The 18,868-nt window shown below is 39.3% G+C and overlaps 1 protein-coding gene across 3 annotated transcripts in view; it reads left to right on the top strand.

Annotated features, from left to right (window-relative positions):
- The first annotated feature begins 631 nt into the window (after window positions 1-631).
- The window catches only part of KDM3A (lysine demethylase 3A), a 55,085-nt gene continuing 36,848 nt past the window's right edge, over window positions 632-18,868 (top strand). Inside the window, exons 1-5 of one of the 3 annotated variants that reach the window (XM_063695730.1) lie at window positions 632-4,109; window positions 5,160-5,375; window positions 12,889-13,044; window positions 14,182-14,292; window positions 18,166-18,268. In XM_063695730.1, the coding sequence (XP_063551800.1) occupies window positions 5,190-5,375; window positions 12,889-13,044; window positions 14,182-14,292; window positions 18,166-18,268 (556 nt within the window). In that variant the 5' untranslated portion in view covers window positions 632-4,109; window positions 5,160-5,189. Of the gene's footprint in view, window positions 4,110-4,281; window positions 4,587-4,739; window positions 4,981-5,159; window positions 5,376-12,888; window positions 13,045-14,181; window positions 14,293-18,165; window positions 18,269-18,868 lie in introns of those variants that run through there. The other 2 variants (XM_004029564.5, XM_031007712.3) reach the window with 2 other exon arrangements.

Raw genomic sequence — 18,868 nt, 5'->3', positions numbered from 1 at the left:
ACCGGACTTGAGCTCTGACTGTCTATGCCCAGCTATTACTCCTTACTCTTTAGAGCTCTAACATCCCATGGCTGACAGCCTCTCCTTATTAACACCTATCTTGCTCTGCCCCTCCTAATGGCCTCAAGACTGAAATGTTTAGAAAGAGGAAAGGAAAGAGAAAAAAGTAGAAGAGAGGAGGGAATTTTAAAATATTTTATTGGATTTTAAAATATGTAGCATTTTGATCTACCTGGAACTTATTTTCGTGAATGTTGGTGTAGGAATCTTGGTTACATATACATTATATACTTTTTTTTTGAGACAGAGTCTTGCTCCGTCATCCAGGCTGGAGTGCAGTGGCGTGATCTCAGCTCACTGCAACCTCTGCTTCCTGGGTTTAAGGTTCAAGTGATTCTTCTGTCTCAGCCTCCCAAGTAGCTGGGATTGTGGATGTGCACCACAACAGCCAGCTAATTTTTACAGTAGCGATGAGGTCTCACCATGTTGGCCAGGCTGGTCTCAAACTCCTGACCTGAAGTGATCTGCCACCTCAGCTTCCCAAAATGCTGGGATTACAGGCGTAAGTCACTGCGTCCGGCTTATATATACATTTTTAATGGATAATCAATAGACCTCAAAGCATGTATTGCATAGTTTATTCTTTACACCCACTAGAAATATGTTGATCACAAACTAATTTTTAATATACACTGGGTCTGTTTCTTTGTTCTCTTCATTACTTATATATTTATGTCTTGATGTTTTTATTTGTTGTTTCGTTAGAAGAGAAATGACATATTTATCAGATCATATCAGGAGACAGAATTTTTCATCTTCTTTATACATGTCAGCAAAGTCTAATTTTCTTCATATAGGTTGTGTTCATTTCATGTATTAATTTTTAGGGATTACGTGTTTTATTATCATTAATGTTTTCTATTTTTCTACCGTATGTTCTAATTGATGCTTGCTAAGGAATAGGAATTCTTTTGATTTTCATTTGTTGATCTTTTATTGCATTATCTTTTTGATTCTTGTTTTAATTCTAATAATTTGTCACTGATGCTTTTGATTTATCTACAAATGTTTTGGGCTTTTTCTTCCACTCCAATGTTTACATTGTATTATTTTTCTTGTCTTATTACATTAGCAATTAACCTCTATTGTAACTTGAATAGTAATGACAGCATTGGGCATCCTTATCTTGCTCCTGACTTTAATGGGAATTTTTCTAAAATTTCACAATTAAGTACAATGCTTAAGTATATTTCTGGTAGATATCCTTTATAGAGTTATAAAATTTTCTTCTCTTTATAGTTTGCTAAGAGTTTTTATAATGAATAAAAATGAAGTATATAAAATTTTTGGTGTATCTATTGAGATAATCATATGTATTTTCTCCTTTAATTTGTTAATGTAGCAGATTCCATTAATGAGAGTTAAAAATTAAATTTTAAAAGTAACATGTGAGTACATTTACCTTATAAAATGAGAGAATTACAGGGAGTGAGGAGATTGGGGAGATGTTGGTCAAAGGACACAAAATTTCAGTTAGACAGGAGGAATAAGTTCAAATGATCTAATGTACATCATGGTGACTATAGTTAATGACAATATATTGTATATTTGAAAATTGCTAAGAGTGGATTTTAAGTGTTCTCACCACACAAAAAAAGATGAGTATGTGAGGGAATGCATATGTAAAATAATTTGATATAGCCATTCCACAATGTATATCTATACCAAAACATCATATTGTACACCATATAGTTTTACCTGTCAATTAAAAATAAGGTGATAAAAACGTAAATACAAAAAAAGTGTATTTATAAAAAATTAGAATTACAAATGTGTCTTGTCTTTGACTAACACCCCTAATTCTAGTGTGCACCCCCTAATACCAGTAACCATTACTGTAAGTTTTAATAACCATATTTAACAGAACATATATACTGTTGTCTTTGTATGTGTATTTTGAAATAGTACCAAATGCAAATTTCTTTTTCATTCATAATGTATTTTGGTAACTATTTTTATTGGAACATCTAGCTGCTTTGACTCCTTTACAAATCCTCTACATCTTTCCAATATATGCATTACATTCCATTTATTGTTAATAATTTTATTTATTCCTTCTCCAACTGGAGTACACTTAGGTTATTTGCAGATGTTTTTTCGTTCATATGTGTGTGGGTGTTTTTCTGTGGTACATAACTTATATTCCTAGGTTTTTAGAACGTTTAAAATCATTTTTTAAAAATTATGGGTGGTATTGAATATAAGTGTACACTTATAATCTTCTTAGTTTTCTATGTAATTTAAAAATACTCTTAAGATCACAAGTGTTCAATGTGACTGCATGCTCTATTTAGCCCTGACTAAGGTGAATATATGATTTTTCTCTTTTAACCTGTCATGGTGAATTTTAGTAATTTTCTAATCTTGAAGTATCTTTGCATTCATATAACACTAATTAATCATATCAATTACCTAAAAGATATGCTGCTGGATTTAATTTGCTGGTATTTTATAAAAGAATTTCCCATCTATGTTCCTAAGTATAACTGAACCACAGTTTTTCTTTCTTATACTCTCCCAGTTCAGAATTTGTGAAACGGTTTTATAACTTTTATAAAATGCATTGGATATCTTTCCATCTTTTCTAAGCTCTGAAATAATGTATTCAACATAGAAAGTATATGTTCCTTCAGGTTCAATAGAATTTTTCCCTTGAGTTGTTTTTCAAATTAATATTTAATTACATAATCTAAGTTCTCCATATCTTCCCTTATATTTTAAATTTGAGTTGCATATTTCTGAGATATTTATGTCTTCTACTCTGAAAACAAATTGTCAAATTTGTAAAATTTCTCATCGTTCATAGCGTCACCTTAGGATAGGCCATGTTTTTAGATTCATAACAGTTCAGGAGACCATACTGTCTTCATGGACTTTATCCTTTAATATAAAATCCTTTCTCTTTTGATACTTTTAATTGTATTAATATTGCTATATTGCTTTCATTTGGCTACCATTTGATCAAATATTTTAGCCCAGTATTTTCAAGCTTCCTGTGTTGTAAGCGTTTGCTTATGGTCAATTTATAGCTGGATTGTCCTTTTATTCCCAACTGTCTTTTAAAACTTGTGAGTGAAATTAACCCATTTACATTTATTGTAAATACTGATGTTTGGACTTTTCACATTAAAAACATTTTTACCATATGTTCTGGTTTCTTTTGCTTATCTCGTTCCCATTTCTGCCTTCTGTTCAGCTGGATAGGTTTTTTCTTCTCATTTAGCAGTCCCCTTCCTTTAAATGGTCTGCAGATTATAAATCCAATTTAATTCTTCTGTTACTAACTTTAAAAACTTAAAATCACATTCAGAATATGTATATTGAAAATCAACATCCAGAGTTGATGTGCATCTATAATCCCTTATATGTTTCCAAACATTCTCTGATTATCCGTTTCCACACTTGTAAAATGGGAGGCATGAGTTCTTAAGGATTAAATGTGATGTAATGTCAAACACTAGCCTTTATGAACATATCTTCAATTTCTTCATTCCATTTCTTTTTCATTCAATCAAAATACTTCAGGTCCAGAGCACACAATCACCTCTAAACTCCTTTGTCCTTCAAAGTCACCTTCTCTTTCATCTCTTGCATCATTCATTATGGCTTTCAACTACTTTAAATTTCTTTGTAAGTCTCTGAATACCTTCTCAATCCCCCTTTGGAGAAAAAAAAATCTCATTATACATTGTATTTAAAGGTCTCTTTTGCTCTAAATTTAATGAATGTCATTATCCAATAACTCTACGCCTTTCTTCTTTATCCTTCAAAATGGCGGACTTTAGACGTTCCACGATCAGCACCACGTGCGCCTGCGCCTCCCGCAGCCATTAAGCCCAGCAGCCTAAGCTCGGCGAGGCGCCTGCGCACGAGCCTCCAGAGCACTATCGCTCCTCCCTCTAGCTGAGTACGCCTGAAACCGCACGTTCTCTTCCCTTCCCTCCCCCGCTAACCCTGCACCGCCCTCACCCTTTCCTGTGAGATTCTTCCGCCAAGTGGAAGGCTCATCTTTGGTCGACAGCCTACGCACTTGAAGAACAATCCAATAGGCACGTATAGCTCAGGGTCTCGCCATTCATTCTTATCTATGCGCCAGATCAATTTTCCTCCGGGCCCCAAACTTGATAACCGATTTCGCGGGACTTTTTTTTGCATACTGTGAGGCAACAAATGGAAAGAATAGGCCTGTGGCGGAGGGATCACTCGCTTATTCTCTGTGTACTTTAACCTAATGGGGGTCGCCCGGGAGTCGGAAGGGGGAGGGGAAAGGGAGGAGGCAGCCAAGGAATTGTTTTTTTCTCTGGCCCCGCCCTCGCCCGGGGGGCCAATGGTGATGGTCTGTTTCCCCCGGAGCCTCGCCCAGCTCTTGTGTCTCAGCCAATGAGCGGCGGAAGCGGCTCCGAGAGGGGCGGGTCCGGGAGGCTGTGCGTGTCTTGTGAGAGCTCTTGAACCAAGTCAGCGCTGGAGTCGGCTAGGCGGCTGGAAACGGCTGCTGCCGCCGGTGACTCAGGGAGGCGGGAGGCGGGGTAAGAGCGCCGCGGCCTCGGCTGCGGGGAGAGGGGAAAGAAAGGTGAAAGCGCCGAGCGCGCGGCCCCGCCGCCCGTTGGCAGCGGCGCAGGCCCGGGAGACGGGCGCCCGGGGTTCGGGGCCGGGGAGCTGGGCGCCGGGGCGGGGCGGCGGGGCAAGTGCGGAATCGCGGGCTCGCCCACCCTCCCCCGCGGGGCCGCCCGGGGCGGGGACCCAGCCGCCCGGGACCGGCTCTCTGCACCAGGGGCCTTTTCTTTTCGGGGCTGGGGGCTGAGCACTTTCAAATCCACTCGAGCCGCAGATAATTCTTCCCTCACTCCCTCTGTGGTTGCGTTTGAGCTGTTAGAAAAGCCAAACTTGGGAGAGCGAGGGTCACGCGTCGCTGGGACCCGGGTGTGTGGCGGGGGAGGGCGGCGGGGGGCGGGAGGGCGCAGGAGGGGGGCTCGGTGCGGGTCCGCCCGGGGCCGCGTCCTCGCGCGGGTTCGGCGCCCTCCGCCCGCCCTCTCTGCTGTCTCCGCCCGGCCCCCTCCCACCGGCCGCCCCCGTCGCATTTTGTTTTTGTGTTTTTGCAGGGAGGAGCTCTTCCTGCAGGCGTGGAAACCATGGTGCTCACGCTCGGAGAAAGTTGGCCGGTATTGGTGGGGAAGAGGTTTCTCAGTCTGTCCGCAGCCGACGGCAGCGATGGCAGCCACGACAGCTGGGACGTGGAGCGCGTCGCCGAGTGGCCCTGGCTCTCCGGGACCATTCGAGCTGTCTCCCACACCGACGTTACCAAGAAGGATCTGAAGGTACAGGCGGCTCCGGGCCTCTGCCACCGGACGTTTCGCAGTTACCGTGGTAACGCGACCATCGGTTCCCTCCTTCCGTTTTCTGAAAACGGAGACCAGAAAGTTGGCATATGATCTGAAGGTGCAGGAAGCTAGATCTTGAAAGTCTTTGGAATGGTTGTTTAGAGCCGAGTTGTGTTTGGCCCACAGCTCCTGGCTGCCTGGCTTTAATAATGGGCTTAGGGTTGTTCAGACACGCTTCATTAATGCCGGTGCTGTGTCCCACTAGGACTGTCTCATCTTTACTGCAGAGGAGGAGGAGTATTTTTGTTAGCGTTAGGTAGGGCCTGTAAGTGACGTTTGGAGTCATTAAGAATTGAGGGTTAGTGCTTGGAAGTACTTTCAGCTGGTTTTGTTTGTTTGTTCATGTTAATTTATTCACTCAACTTTTAAAAAAACTTTCAGAGTTGTTAAAAATGAAGTGAGTGTAGAGGGAGGAGCTTAAGTTCTGTTTGGCGTATTAGGGTGGGTGTTTGTCCGTATATGGTGGGTCAGGGCAGGAGTGGGTTCCTGGTTGTCTGTGATGAGCCTGTGGGTGGGTGTGGGATATGACCATATATGGAGGGATGGGGTGGAGCTGTCCCATATATGGTATATTGGAGGACTGGCTTAGAAATACTGCACTTGGACGCATGAGGGGAGGGAGAGAATTGGGAACAAGTGCGGCCAGTGATTTTTTTTTTAAATCATTATGACACTCAGCCTTTTTCTGTTAGATCTTTTCAAAGACAGATGAATTCTGATTGTGCTCCCTAATAGAAGTATTGGTGTGAAAGGATTGTCTGGGAACAAGCAGTGAGGAAGCCATTGTACCAACAAAGACTCCTTTGTGCGAAAATAACTGAAAAAAGGTTCCTAACAAAGACTCCAAAGTGGTGATAACTTGAAGGAAGCTTGTCAGAAGATATTTCCACCCTGCCTAGTGGATGTGTTTCAGAATCTTCACTTGGCCATCATCTTTGCTTTTTCTTAAACTGTTCAAATAAAGGCAGCAAGTTTTAGCATTGGCAGTTGATTATATGTTGATTTCTGAAACACTGTTCATTTGAACACTTTCAGGGTGACAGTGTATGCCCAAACTGGTATTTATCTGCAAAGAGTTGTAGGAAAGGGGTATGCTGTTAGGCATGTTTTAAAGCTTCAGTGTTGTGCCTTGTCTCATGTTGAAAAGGAGGAGTGACCGAAGAGCATTTAACCGTGTGCCAAGCACTTCACAACTATGATCTCGTTTAATCCTTACAGCAGTTCTTGGGGGTAGGTACTAATATTGCCCCCATTTTATGGATGAAACTACTGTGCCTGAGGGACGTTAAGCATCTTGCCAAGGACACATACGTAGGAATTGACATAGCCTGTATTCTGTCAAACCCAGGAAGTTTTACTCCAGAAGCTGCCCTCTTAACCATCAGGCCAGTGATCAAGAGCTGTGCCACAGCAGAGCTCCTGTCATAGGCTGTGAGGTTTGGTTTTTTCCTGCATTCGGCTCCTTCTCCTGCCAAATCAGGTTTTGATGTTTATAGAGACAATATATTGTGGTGCAAGAATGGCCAACCTTTTTGCTTTGGGCTTATAACCTTCCTGTAAGCTGGGCTTTGTGTACTAGATTTCAGTCGTGCTTGTTGTGGTTTATTTCGCCTGCCAAATAAAATTTTCTCTAGTGCATTTGTTTTTATGTGATTTGAATGGAAACAAGATTTTATTTAAACTTTCCAGTCTTTAGTTCTTTGGCAGATGTTGAGAGACTAGGCGTTCCCTTCCCTTCTGTGGCAGTGATTGAGGACCTGTTGGGTTAGGCAGGCAATCTAGGAGGAACTTCACATGTATATATTTTTTAAATCTCCTCCCTCCGCCCCCAACCTCTGAGGAGGTGGTGATAGCTTCATTTTCAGAATGAGGAAATAGATTTAGGAAAAGGAATCTTGTCCAGATTTGCATAATTAGCTGCTGAGGGAGGCTGCGAATCCAGATTGGGCCCAGTGTCTTCTCCACTGCACTTTGGTGCCTAACCTGAAGACAACTGGGAATTCATGTCAAAAACAATTTTGGCTAGGTTGGATTTTTGCCTTACTTGTACACATCACAACTCAACCCTCATGTAAGATGCCAATCTTGTGTCTCTCTTCTAGTCATGATTTATCACTGCATTCCTTAGTTGAGTAGCAGATGTTAAGTTTGGGGGCCATGTTGCATTAAAAAAACCCAGGATTTTATTTTACCTTGATTTTAGAGTTGGGGGGTCTTGTTGCCCAGGCTGGTCTGGAACTCCTGGGCTCAAAACACCAAAACCAATTGGTGCTTGGTGAGATGGAGGCAGGAACCAAGTAACTAAGACCATGCTTACACTAGGGTTTAGGGGCATTAAGTTTTTGGGGGGTGAGATGGGGGTGGGGCGAGGGGCTGAGATGAATGTGAATAAATAACATTCAAGTAATATGTAACCATTCTTCTATTATTAGGACAAATACAAGTCTGTCTAGACTGGCTTGTTTAGATAGTTATGGATGATATTAATGAGGCCAAGGCTTGTTAACTTTGTTTCACCTAGAGAGACTTTATAACAAAATCACTTACTTAGATGACAAAAAGATAATATGTCTAGTAGTTGGTTACAGAGAAGTTAAGGTGAAGACATAATAACAGTAGATAACTATGATTAAATGGTTACATCAAGATTTAGCAAAGAAAAAATAATCATTAAATGGATATTATGTGGCGATTACTTCATTTAATCCTCACAAATATCCTAGATGGTAAACTCCATTTTTAGTGTCAAAAACTGAGGCTTAAAGAAGTTAAATAACTTGAGTTTGTCTCCAGACCTTAGACACTAGGCTTTAATATTCAGGTGGAGCGAGGTTAGAGCATTTTATTTTGCTAGCCTGTATATCCCTAGCACCGAGAACACTGCTTGGCATGTAGTGTGTGCTCAGCTATTTGAATGGATAAGTGAAGGAATCATAAGATTATTACCTCTCCTATGGAGAAACAGTTTAGAAAGAATCTACTGATGAGGCAGTAGCATTCTCTTCATCTGGAATAACAACAGATCTTAATTAGATGTGGCTATAAAGACTGCTTTAATCTTATTTTTATCCTGCTCTTTCTACTTGAGTATGAAATGAGTTGCTTCCTAGCAGATTTTGTTCACATAATTATGCGTGGTGGGAATGCCCTGCTTCCTTAACTTGTCCTTTTTTCTTTGAAGCCTACTTTTTCTTGCATCTAATGCCCCTTCTTAGTCCTTACAGGTGTCCTTAGCAGGCAATTAGTCCTTGCCATCTGTATGTACCATTTCCTGCTATTGTCAGCAATTTGGTGCCTTGACTAATGCCTAGCCTTTCATTTTTGCACACCATTGAAACTTTAATGTTAGTGCAATCTGCTGCCAGTCAAGCCATGTAAAATGAAAAAACTTCTAGCACGGTATAAAAACTGTTTACCCCTTTTAATTGAATGCTGGACCTTGGGATCTTAGGCAAACATTTAGGCATAAGAAGACATAAGTGGAAGCACAAGGAATTAATTTCTTTGTGGAGTAGTGAATTAAGTGGTATCCTGCATTGTAGTGCAAGGCATAAAATAGGCATGTAATTAAAAATTTGTCTAAAAACCATATCATTCTGTGCTTCTACTTTTAAACTTGGAAACATTTTCATTGGTGTTTCTGATGGCCTTTATAATCATATAGTCAGGTGAGATGAGAGTATGGTAAGAGTGGGAGATTTTGATATTAGTTTATTAGATACAATATTAATTCATATATCAGAAAGATTTTCTGTTGGGGAAACATTGGCTTGAAAAATCTGAAATATCGAGCATTTGGTCAAGGTGTTTCATAGGTACTAATAAGGTACACATTTGCAAAATACCCGTTAAAAGAAGAGCAGATTTCACAATTATAGGTAGTGAATCATAGTTGACTTTTTGGCCTTTGAAGCCACACAGCGTAAGTCACATCTCATTGTGTGCCAAAGGAGCATGGGTGAAATAACACAATTTAGAATAGAAACTAGTTGCATCTGTCAGCTTGCATGAGCTTGGTCAAGTCACTTTAGTTCTTACTGAATTTAAATGTCTTTTTAGGCCAGGCGCAGTGGCTCATGTCTGTAATCCCAATAATTTGGTAGGCCAAGACGGGTGGATCAGCTAGTCAGGAGGTCAGGAGTTCAAGACCAGCCTGGCCAACACGGTGAAACCCAGTCTCTACTAAAAATGCAAAAATTAGCCAGGTGTGGCACACACCTGTAATCCCAGCTACTTGGGAGTCTGAGGCACGAGAATCACCTGCATCTGGGAGGCAGAGGATGCAGTGAGCTGAGATCGCGCCACTACACTCCAGCTTGGGCAACAGATTGAGACTCTGTCTCAAAAAATAAAATAAGTGTTTTTTTGTAGAAATGTCCACAGAAGAGGCTTTTTTTGGGGGATGTCATTAAGTGTAAAACCTCAAACCTCAAGGCACAAATGAAAGATGCTTTGTTTTTTCTGGAAATGGGGTCTCACTCTGTCACCCAGGCTGAAGTGCAGTGGCACAATCATAGCTCACTGCAGCCTCAACTTCCTTGGCTCAAGCAATCCTCCCACCTCAGCCTCCTGAATATCTAGGACCACAGGTGGGCACCACCACTCCTGGTTAATTTTTGTATTTTTTGTAGAGACGAGGTTTCCCCACCTTGCCTTGGCTGGTTTAGAACTCCTGGACTCAAGTGATCCTCCTGTCTTGGCCTCCCAAAGTGCCGGGATTACAGGTGTGAGTCACCATGCCTGACTGACATATATGGTTTTGATAGGAAACTTTTGAACAATATTGAAGAAAGCTCACAACTTGTTGGTTTTCTTATATATTTTTTAAAGTCATCTTTTTCCAAACCAAAATAATGTGATTTTTGGCTAATACAGCGTAATATTTGAAAGTCATAAACTTAAATTGTTTTTAAGGAGGTAAACTTTTTTTTTTTTTTTTTTCAAATCACTCAAAAATTGGGATATGGAAAGGGGCCCTGTCTGTCTTTTGGTTTAGGGTTATCTTAAGCTTTAGATAGTGATCTGGTAAGAACTGTGATGTTGCTTAAGTTTTGGGAAACCACTTAAGATCTTAATCCTTCTTAATTCTGCACTTTTTTTTTTTTTTTTGCTGAATAGATATTAGATAATCGTGTTGAAGATCCTCTTTCCCCTGCTCCTAACTTAATAAGTGATACCTTGATAAGATTTGAATTAACCATGGAGGTATTAAAACTACCTAGTTGTCTTGCCAGACACTTTACATACACTGTCTTTTAAAATATGCCTAACTATGCAATGAGAGCTGTCACTTTTTTCATTTTGAAAAACATTGAGAGAACTTAGATTTTCTAAGTGAGGGTTCTTAACCTGGGGTGCAGGTTAGTTGGTTTCCTTTGTAATCATAAGTATTTTATTTTATATATGTAAAATCATTCTAAGAGAGATTCAGTGTAGCTGGGAATTCAAGGTCTCTGAATCTGGATCTAGAATTTGTGTGTGCTCATTCCTCTTATACCACATTGCTGATAAATAAGAAAACTGTCTACCTAAAGCTTGGTTGGGTTTGAGGTTGATGTGAATATGGAGCAGAAAGACTAGCCAATTTAGGGGAGATGTCAGAGCATATGGATTCTGTGGCTAGGAAACAGAAAAGAAGATGGGCAGTCTCTGCCCACCTTTATGAAAGACCATTTGGTTGATTACAGTGATAGAAAACATATAACCAGGGAGAAACGTATGTGGGCCTTGCCACGTGGGTGTTCACGTTTATTCTGATTTGGAAAGTATTCAGTAATAACTGCAAAGTTAAAAGCCTAAAATACCAAGAAGATATGTAGTTTCCTAGGTAAAGTTGCCTGGGAGGTTAGGGATGTGTGTTTTGTTAGCTGAGAAGGGTAGGATAGATCTTAGATTTCATTTATTTTTATCCTGTAGACTGGAGAAGGTTTGGGATTGGGGCTAATGTGGGAATTTAGTGCCTTCTAAGCAGGTGAGAGAAACAAGATAGGAACCCAATGCAGAGGGAAATTTATTCATTAATCTATGCTAACAAGTATTTGAGTACCAATTAGGTTCCATATACTAGTGATATACAGTCGTAAGCAAAAGCAGAGACAGACTTTGACCTATTAGAATTTAATTGTCAATCAGTTAACCACAAATAAATAATGCAAAGTGTGGATAAGAGCTAAGATGGAAAAGTACAAAACTTTGAGTACAGTTAGTATGGGGACCTCTCTTGGGAGAGAGAGGCACTTTGGTAAGGGAAGGTTTGTTTGAGGAAAGGATATATGAATTGTGCTCTGATAGATGAAGTTAACTAGTTAATAAACTGAAGGTTGAAAAGGGATGTATGAGTGATGTCTGTAAAATGATGAACAGATTTGATAGATGATAGATGTATTAACTAATTCCTGGAAACCAAAATGAGAGACCTCTTTAGTAAGAGGAGGAATTTTAAATCAAATAAAAACAGTGATTTTTACACTGAATATCGAGGGAGTTTATTGTCATCCGTAGAATACAAAAAGCATTGAAGAGGACCTAGAGTAAGTTAAGGGGTAGCATATTTATAATAGGTTAAGGAAGCTGGAGTGTTTCAATGCTTTTATACGACTTTGAGTTTTATGGTTTTGTAAACAATTCCTACTCATAGATCACTCCCAGAAGCCCACTTTTAGACTGAATTTTTTTAATGTCTTTAAATATGTATACAGGTTTTAAGAGTTGTAGCCTTAGGGTTAAAAGTATTATGCAGGTCAGAAGCAGAAAACATTACAATTACTTGGAAAACAATATTTCAAGGTAGTTTAACTTTCATATAAGAAGCTAGAGATAGTTCTGAAAAACTCTGTGGTCATTTTGTTAATCACTCGTTTCTATGTTATCAAACAAGTAGTTTTAGACTCCAAATTCTGTGGTAAATTCCCTAGCTTATTCAACTGAAAGGGATATTGAAGATGTGCTATATATTAGGGCTTGTGCTAAATTTACTCATTCCAGAGGAATTCAAAAGCAGGTGGTGGATTGTGGTGATGGGGGGTCGTCTTAAGCCCACTTATATTGTCAATAGACAATTACAGTGCAGTTTTATTAAGTACATCTTTTGAGTTTCAAATTTTTGTCTTCCAATTCCAAAAGCTCAGATGTCTAATTAATGTATGTAAACACCTGATAAGTAGGGGTTGTTTGGTTTCTGGGCTTCCCAGGGGTTTACTTTAGGGACAGAGACTCGCCCAAAAAGCCTTGACTTCTGCATCCTGAAGTGTGAGTTGGGAGCCAAAGCCTGGTTCATGTGTGATTATGTATTGTGGGCTGTGACAGGAAATGAGGGAGCTGAAAGGGGGAAAGCACATCCAGATAGAGGATTCAAATAGAATAATGAAGGTATAGTTCAGCTGGGGCATTTGTAATGCTTATTTTAATAAATTGAATCTGCTTCCCCCACCCCCCGATTTTGTCTGTCTAGGTGTGTGTGGAATTTGATGGGGAATCTTGGAGGAAAAGAAGATGGATAGAAGTCTACAGCCTTCTAAGGAGAGCATTTTTAGTAGAACATAATTTGGTTTTAGCTGAACGAAAGTCACCTGAAATTTCTGAACGAATTGTACAGTGGCCTGCAATAGTGAGTAAAACTTGGGCTTATTGAACTCCTGAGAAGAGGGCATTTTATCCATTGTGGGTAAAAAAGGAATATGTAAACGTAATGCCAGAAAGTCAGAAAAGCTCCCAGGATCTCCTGCCAGCCCTTTTAAGAACTCTGCACTTCTGAGCGAGTCCCTTGACTTTGTTGGACCTCGTGTTCACTTGACAAATAGGGATGGAGGTAGTAGTGGGAATGTCTAGGTCAGAAAGCAGGAACTAGCAGTCATATGCAAACATATAGATCTGTTTGGTTTGGCCCTTGCAGTACTTTCAAAACATTTGAATTAATTGCCTACTTTAAAAAATGTGGAGAATACATCTGAAAATCTAGATTTCCATTGTCTCTTAAAAAATCTACAAGATAATGGCAACACTGGAGCCTTATGGCAGCAATAGGCTAGAGCCGAATAGTAGCTGTTGCCTTGCTCTCTGTAGGGTTTCCAGTCTTGATCTTATGATCTTTAAGGTTCCCTCTGGATTATTGTATTTTTTGGCTTTAAAGATACTATAAGTCAGTATATGATTGTGCTATATCCACATTGTAAAGTGTGGTGCAAAGAGAAGAGTGAGCGCTGTCTGGAGAGGGCACTTTAGTCTTTATGGGACTTGAACTGGTGCTTCCAGGAGGGAAGGTTGGACCTGGATAGTTTGGAAAGGCCGGGAGAATGGTTGAAGGCTGATCAGATTGTGATCTGATTTTGCCCATGAGTGAAAAGAGCTGCTATGGAGATTCTTGAGAGATGAGGGTTGTGGTTAAAGTTTTATTTTGCTCTTTGTATTTTTTTTTCCAGCTGTTTAGAACTGGTTAAAAACACAGGCCTGTCTCCCCAGAGAAGTGTGCATACAAACAGTTTTTGCATAAATTTTTGGGACACCGTGAATCTGTGGACCCAGTCTTGAATATTAATAACTCCCAAATGTCTATCTGGTTTAAATTATTGGGTTTGAATAAAAATTGTATTATCTATGGCTGCATAAATAGTTGTTATGAGATAACTTGCAGTAAATAAAAAAAATTAGTGGCTTTATCACTTTCTCTGTGTGTGGAAAATTGCCAGTTCCTATTTTCAGAATTATGCTGACAGTTATGATGCTAAAGTGTTCTCTTTTGTTTTAGATGTACAAACCTCTGTTGGACAAAGCTGGTTTGGGATCCATAACTTCTGTTCGCTTTCTGGGAGATCAACAAAGAGTATTTCTTTCTAAAGACCTTTTGAAGCCTATACAGGTAAAACATAGAAACAGTAGTAAACCTTAGAAACAGAAATACGAACTCCTTTAACATGAGAAGTAAAGTACAGTTGAACCTTAAATAGTGTGGGTATTATGGATGCCTACTCCTTGCACAGTAAAACATCTACATATAACTTTGATTCCCTCCAAACTCTACTAATAGCTTACTGTTGACCATAAGCCTTATTGATAAACAGTTGGTTAACATATATTTTGTGTATGTATTATATACTGTATTCTTACAATAAAATTAGCTAGATAAAAGAAAATGTTATTAAAATCATAAGCAGAATACATTTAGTATTCATTAAGTGGAAGTAGATCATTATAAAGGTTTTTGTCCTTGTCTTCATGTTGAGTAGACTTTTGGTCTTGCAATCTCGGGTGACAGAAGCGGAAGGAAATCTGTTTATAAGGGGGCCTGCACAGTCCACACCTGTGTTGTTCAGTGGCCAACTGTATATTGATGTTGATTGCTCTAATTTAAATACCTAACAGGAAAGAACCCATCCCATCAGCACTTAGGTGTTAGACATCACTCCTCAATGTTAGCTTTTGGGTTAGTGCTGTCCATTTACGGTTGAAAGGACAAGGGTATTATAGTTGATGGTGTGTGTGTATGGAAACACTTAGGTGATATGAAAATAATATTTAAAAGTAGACCGTTGTTTATATACATATATGTGCATGCATACATAGACACTCATGCATACATATATACAAGCAATCCTCATTATTTGTAGATTCTATGTTTGTGAATTTACCTATTTGCTAAAATATATTTGTAACCCCAAATCAATACTTGTGGTGGTTCATGGTCATTCACCAGTACTTGCAGAGCTGCAAATAATTTGAGCTGCATGATGCAGGTTTCCAGCTCCTAGCTAAGGTTAAATAAGGTGATGTTCCACCTTGTTTCACTTATGCTGTAAACAAGTGTGCTTTTTGCAGTCTATTTAGTGCTGCATTTTTGTGCTTTTTTTTTTTTTTTTTTTGATTTCACTGTTTAAAACCACCAAAAGCAGTGCTGAAGTGCCATGATGTGTCTTAAGAACAAAATACATGTGTTAGATAAGCTTCGTTCATCTGAGTTATAGTGCTCTTGGCTGTGAATTCAAGGTTAGTGCATAAGCAGTATATATTAAATAAGATGTCTTTCAACAGAAACACATAAAACAAGATTATGTGTCAATTGGTTGATGAAAATGTGACCAGAGGCTTGAAGGAACCTACACGTACTGTATTTCCCCTAGGAGCAGTGGTTCAGTATTTGTTAATAAAACGGTTTTTTGCAACTTGATAAAACATAACTACTGCAAATGATGAGAATAGACTGCACACACGCATACAAACACACACATTATAATAATATTCATCTTTTAGATATCATTTATAAAGCTGAATAATCTTCTTTACTGCCTTCTGTTTCGTGACTTCATACCTGACTTGTTTCTTTGGGGTATAGAACTATGAAACCTATTTGCTAAAAGTAGTTTGGGGTCAGTGGTTATCAGGTTGCCGAGCCTGTATTGGGAAGCCCAAAGCACTGGCTTTTCCTCTACTTGAGTCTCATCCATACTTCCATATCTGGAAAGTGAGTGAAAACAGGATTCATAATCCGAACCTTATTTTATAATGTTTAAGTAATGGAACAGAGGAAGATGCTTTCACTTAGTTAATTTCAGACACAAGTTCTTGTGTTATATCCATCTTGATATTTTTCCTGCCTTAAAAGGAAGACTGACTTGCAGGGATCAAATAACATACAGGGGGGTTGTGGATATTTTGCTTTACTGAGTAATAAAAGGAATTTTTTATTCTTAGTGTTGTTTTCTGAATTTACATCTTTCCTGTATTTAAGGTTTTCAATTAAGGTAGAACCCTAGTTTTGTTTCTTGGGATTGAAAAAGAAACATCTAAATTAGTAAGTTTATATTTGTTCTCGGGAAGAGGGGCTGTGGGGCTGTGAGCCATCAGTGTGAATGTTGTCATTAATACGATATTAATATATAATTAACTGGGAGAACTATAATGTGTGGTCTTGACTTTTAGTGATGTTGAGTTTTCAAAGTTTAGTACTTCAGAGAATTATCTTGTAGATATGGGTGATCACAGTAGGCTGTACGAAATTCCACGTTGGGGGATGTGATTACCCCAGTAGGATACTTGCTCTAGATAATGCACAGAGCACCTGAAAATCATTTGGCATGTGCAAAAATTGGGATTGAAAGTCAGGGTCCATCTTTAGATTGAATTTTACTCAGTTATCTGTGGGTAAGAAAAAGATAAGGTATCTGGACAACTATCTTGCACTTTCGTTAAGCCCTAAACTCTCCTAGGCAGCCTAATATTTTTCTACTTTATTGAAGCCCTTTGCGGCTCTTTCCATTGATACATACTTTCATCTTGTAGTAGGAATTGGAGAATATAATTAAATTTTTTGAAATTGCATAAACAATACATGCATGAGAAAAAAACAAAAACTAACCCATTCTGGTGATTGATGTTGATCTCTTATGGAGACCCTAGGTTTGTCTAATGTTACTTGGCAAAAGAAATACATTTTTCCAGCACAGCTTCTCTAACAGACTAGTTATCCTTCCCAGTGGGAAAAATGGATGACCCATTCTTGGTCATTATCCATTTCACAGTGGCAGAAAAGCATAAAGCCCTGATATTGGAAGGGCTTCTGTGTTTAGCGCTGTTTTTTCTTTGCCCTGCTAGAATTCGGTTTGGCAGGTTATTCCTATTGACAGTTTCTGTATTACATTTATCATAACTGGGTGTGCACACAAAGCCAGAAGACTGTGGAATAGTGCCAAGAATGGAGCTGCTGCCAAGAATTGAATGTTTCAGAACTGGCTTACTCTGACGCCTTAGGCTATTCATTCAGATTTTCTGTTTGTCCCCCCACCTCCCTTTTTGTAAAAAAGAATGCATTTTGTAATACTAGTTAGGTTAAATGAATCTGTGTGAAATGAGTTGTTAAAAACAGCAGTTTCTTACCAGGAAGGGAGCTGAAGCTTGGTCAGCTTTAAGGGGCCTTAGAAAATAGGGTTTTGGCCTAGGTAACCAGGCTGAGATGTGGTTCAAGATTTTCCCTAAAATTGCCATCATGGTTGCATGCTTGCTCATCCCCAGGGTGGCCACTGGGCACAGCCATGGGTTTACTAATGGGAATATGGAAAAAAGGGCTGCCCATTATCAGTGGACTTTGGTGGAAAGAGATATGTGTACCTCTGGAGTTAATCTTTACAGTGTGTCAAAAGGTTTGGAGAACATTGATCAAGGAAACATTTTTCTGATTGATGAATAAACTAACTCTCAGTTATGGTCATCTACCCCTGCTAGTAGGTTACACAGTGTATTATGTAGTACATGCAGTGTGTTATATAAAATAAAAAAAAAACCCAGACAGTAATTGCAATGAATTGACCATATACATCTGTCTCTTGTGTGTCATATCTGTGTTTTTTGTCCCTTGGATTTGGATTGTGATTTCCCCATCCCCAGTATTTAGGATACAGAGTGTTTTTTACTTGGATTGACCAGCTGTTTGTTTGCTTACTTTTTTCCCATTGCCAAAGTTAGTCATTTTTAAAATTATGCTTTGAGTTCCTCTTAATATTTCTCATGCTTCTAGCTTGGGATGACTTTACTTCAGTCTGCCTTATAGCTGTGATCATTTGATGGTCTAGGACTTTTTGAGCCGTCTGGTTTACTGGAATTGGAATGATTTGGGCTATCACATGGTTTGTTGACACTACTTTAACCCATTTGATTAACCAATTGAAATAGCCCACTGGAATTTAAATAACTCTTCTTATTAACTGTTACCCTTAACATGTAATGATCTTTCATTTTTCAGGATGTAAACAGTCTTCGACTTTCTCTTACGGATAATCAGATTGTCAGTAAAGAATTTCAAGCTTTGATTGTGAAGCATTTAGATGAAAGCCATCTTTTAAAAGGTATATATGCATTACCTAGTGGTGATAGTTCACGAGTTGACCAATGATTAGCTTGTGAGAAACTAGGGTTTAGCCTCTCATTCATTTGCTCATGGAAATTTCTTTTTTCTTTTTTTTTTTTTTTTTGAGACAGTCTAGTTCCTAGGCTGGAGTGCCAGTGGTGCTGTCTTGGCTCACTGCAACCTCTGCCTTACAAGTAGCTAGGACTACAGGCACGCACCACCACACCCGGCTAGTTTTTGTATTTTTAGTAGAGACAAGGTTTCACTGTTTCACCATGTTGGCCAGGCTGGTGTCAAACTCCTGGCCTTAAGTGATCTGCCTGCCATCACGCCGGGCCATTTCTTACTTTTTTTCTAAAATAAATTTTTAAGAATTTTAAAATTTAAAATTCAAAAAATGTGTGTGTTGCTAAAACCTCTGAAATTTGGAAAGTTCAGGGATTATATGAAACTAACAGTAGAGTAGGGCCAGGCACAGTGGCTCAAGCCTGTGATCCCAGCACTTTGGGACATCCAAAGTGGGAGGATTGCTTGAGCCTAGGATAGGAGTTCAAGACCAGCTTGGGCAACACAGGGAGACGTCGATCTCTACAAAACA

Source organism: Gorilla gorilla, chromosome 12 (assembly GCF_029281585.2).
Source record: "Gorilla gorilla gorilla isolate KB3781 chromosome 12, NHGRI_mGorGor1-v2.1_pri, whole genome shotgun sequence".
Lineage (NCBI taxonomy): Eukaryota > Metazoa > Chordata > Mammalia > Primates > Hominidae > Gorilla > Gorilla gorilla.
Note: the sequence above shows the minus strand (reverse complement) of the source record. Positions and strands in the feature narration are given on the sequence as shown.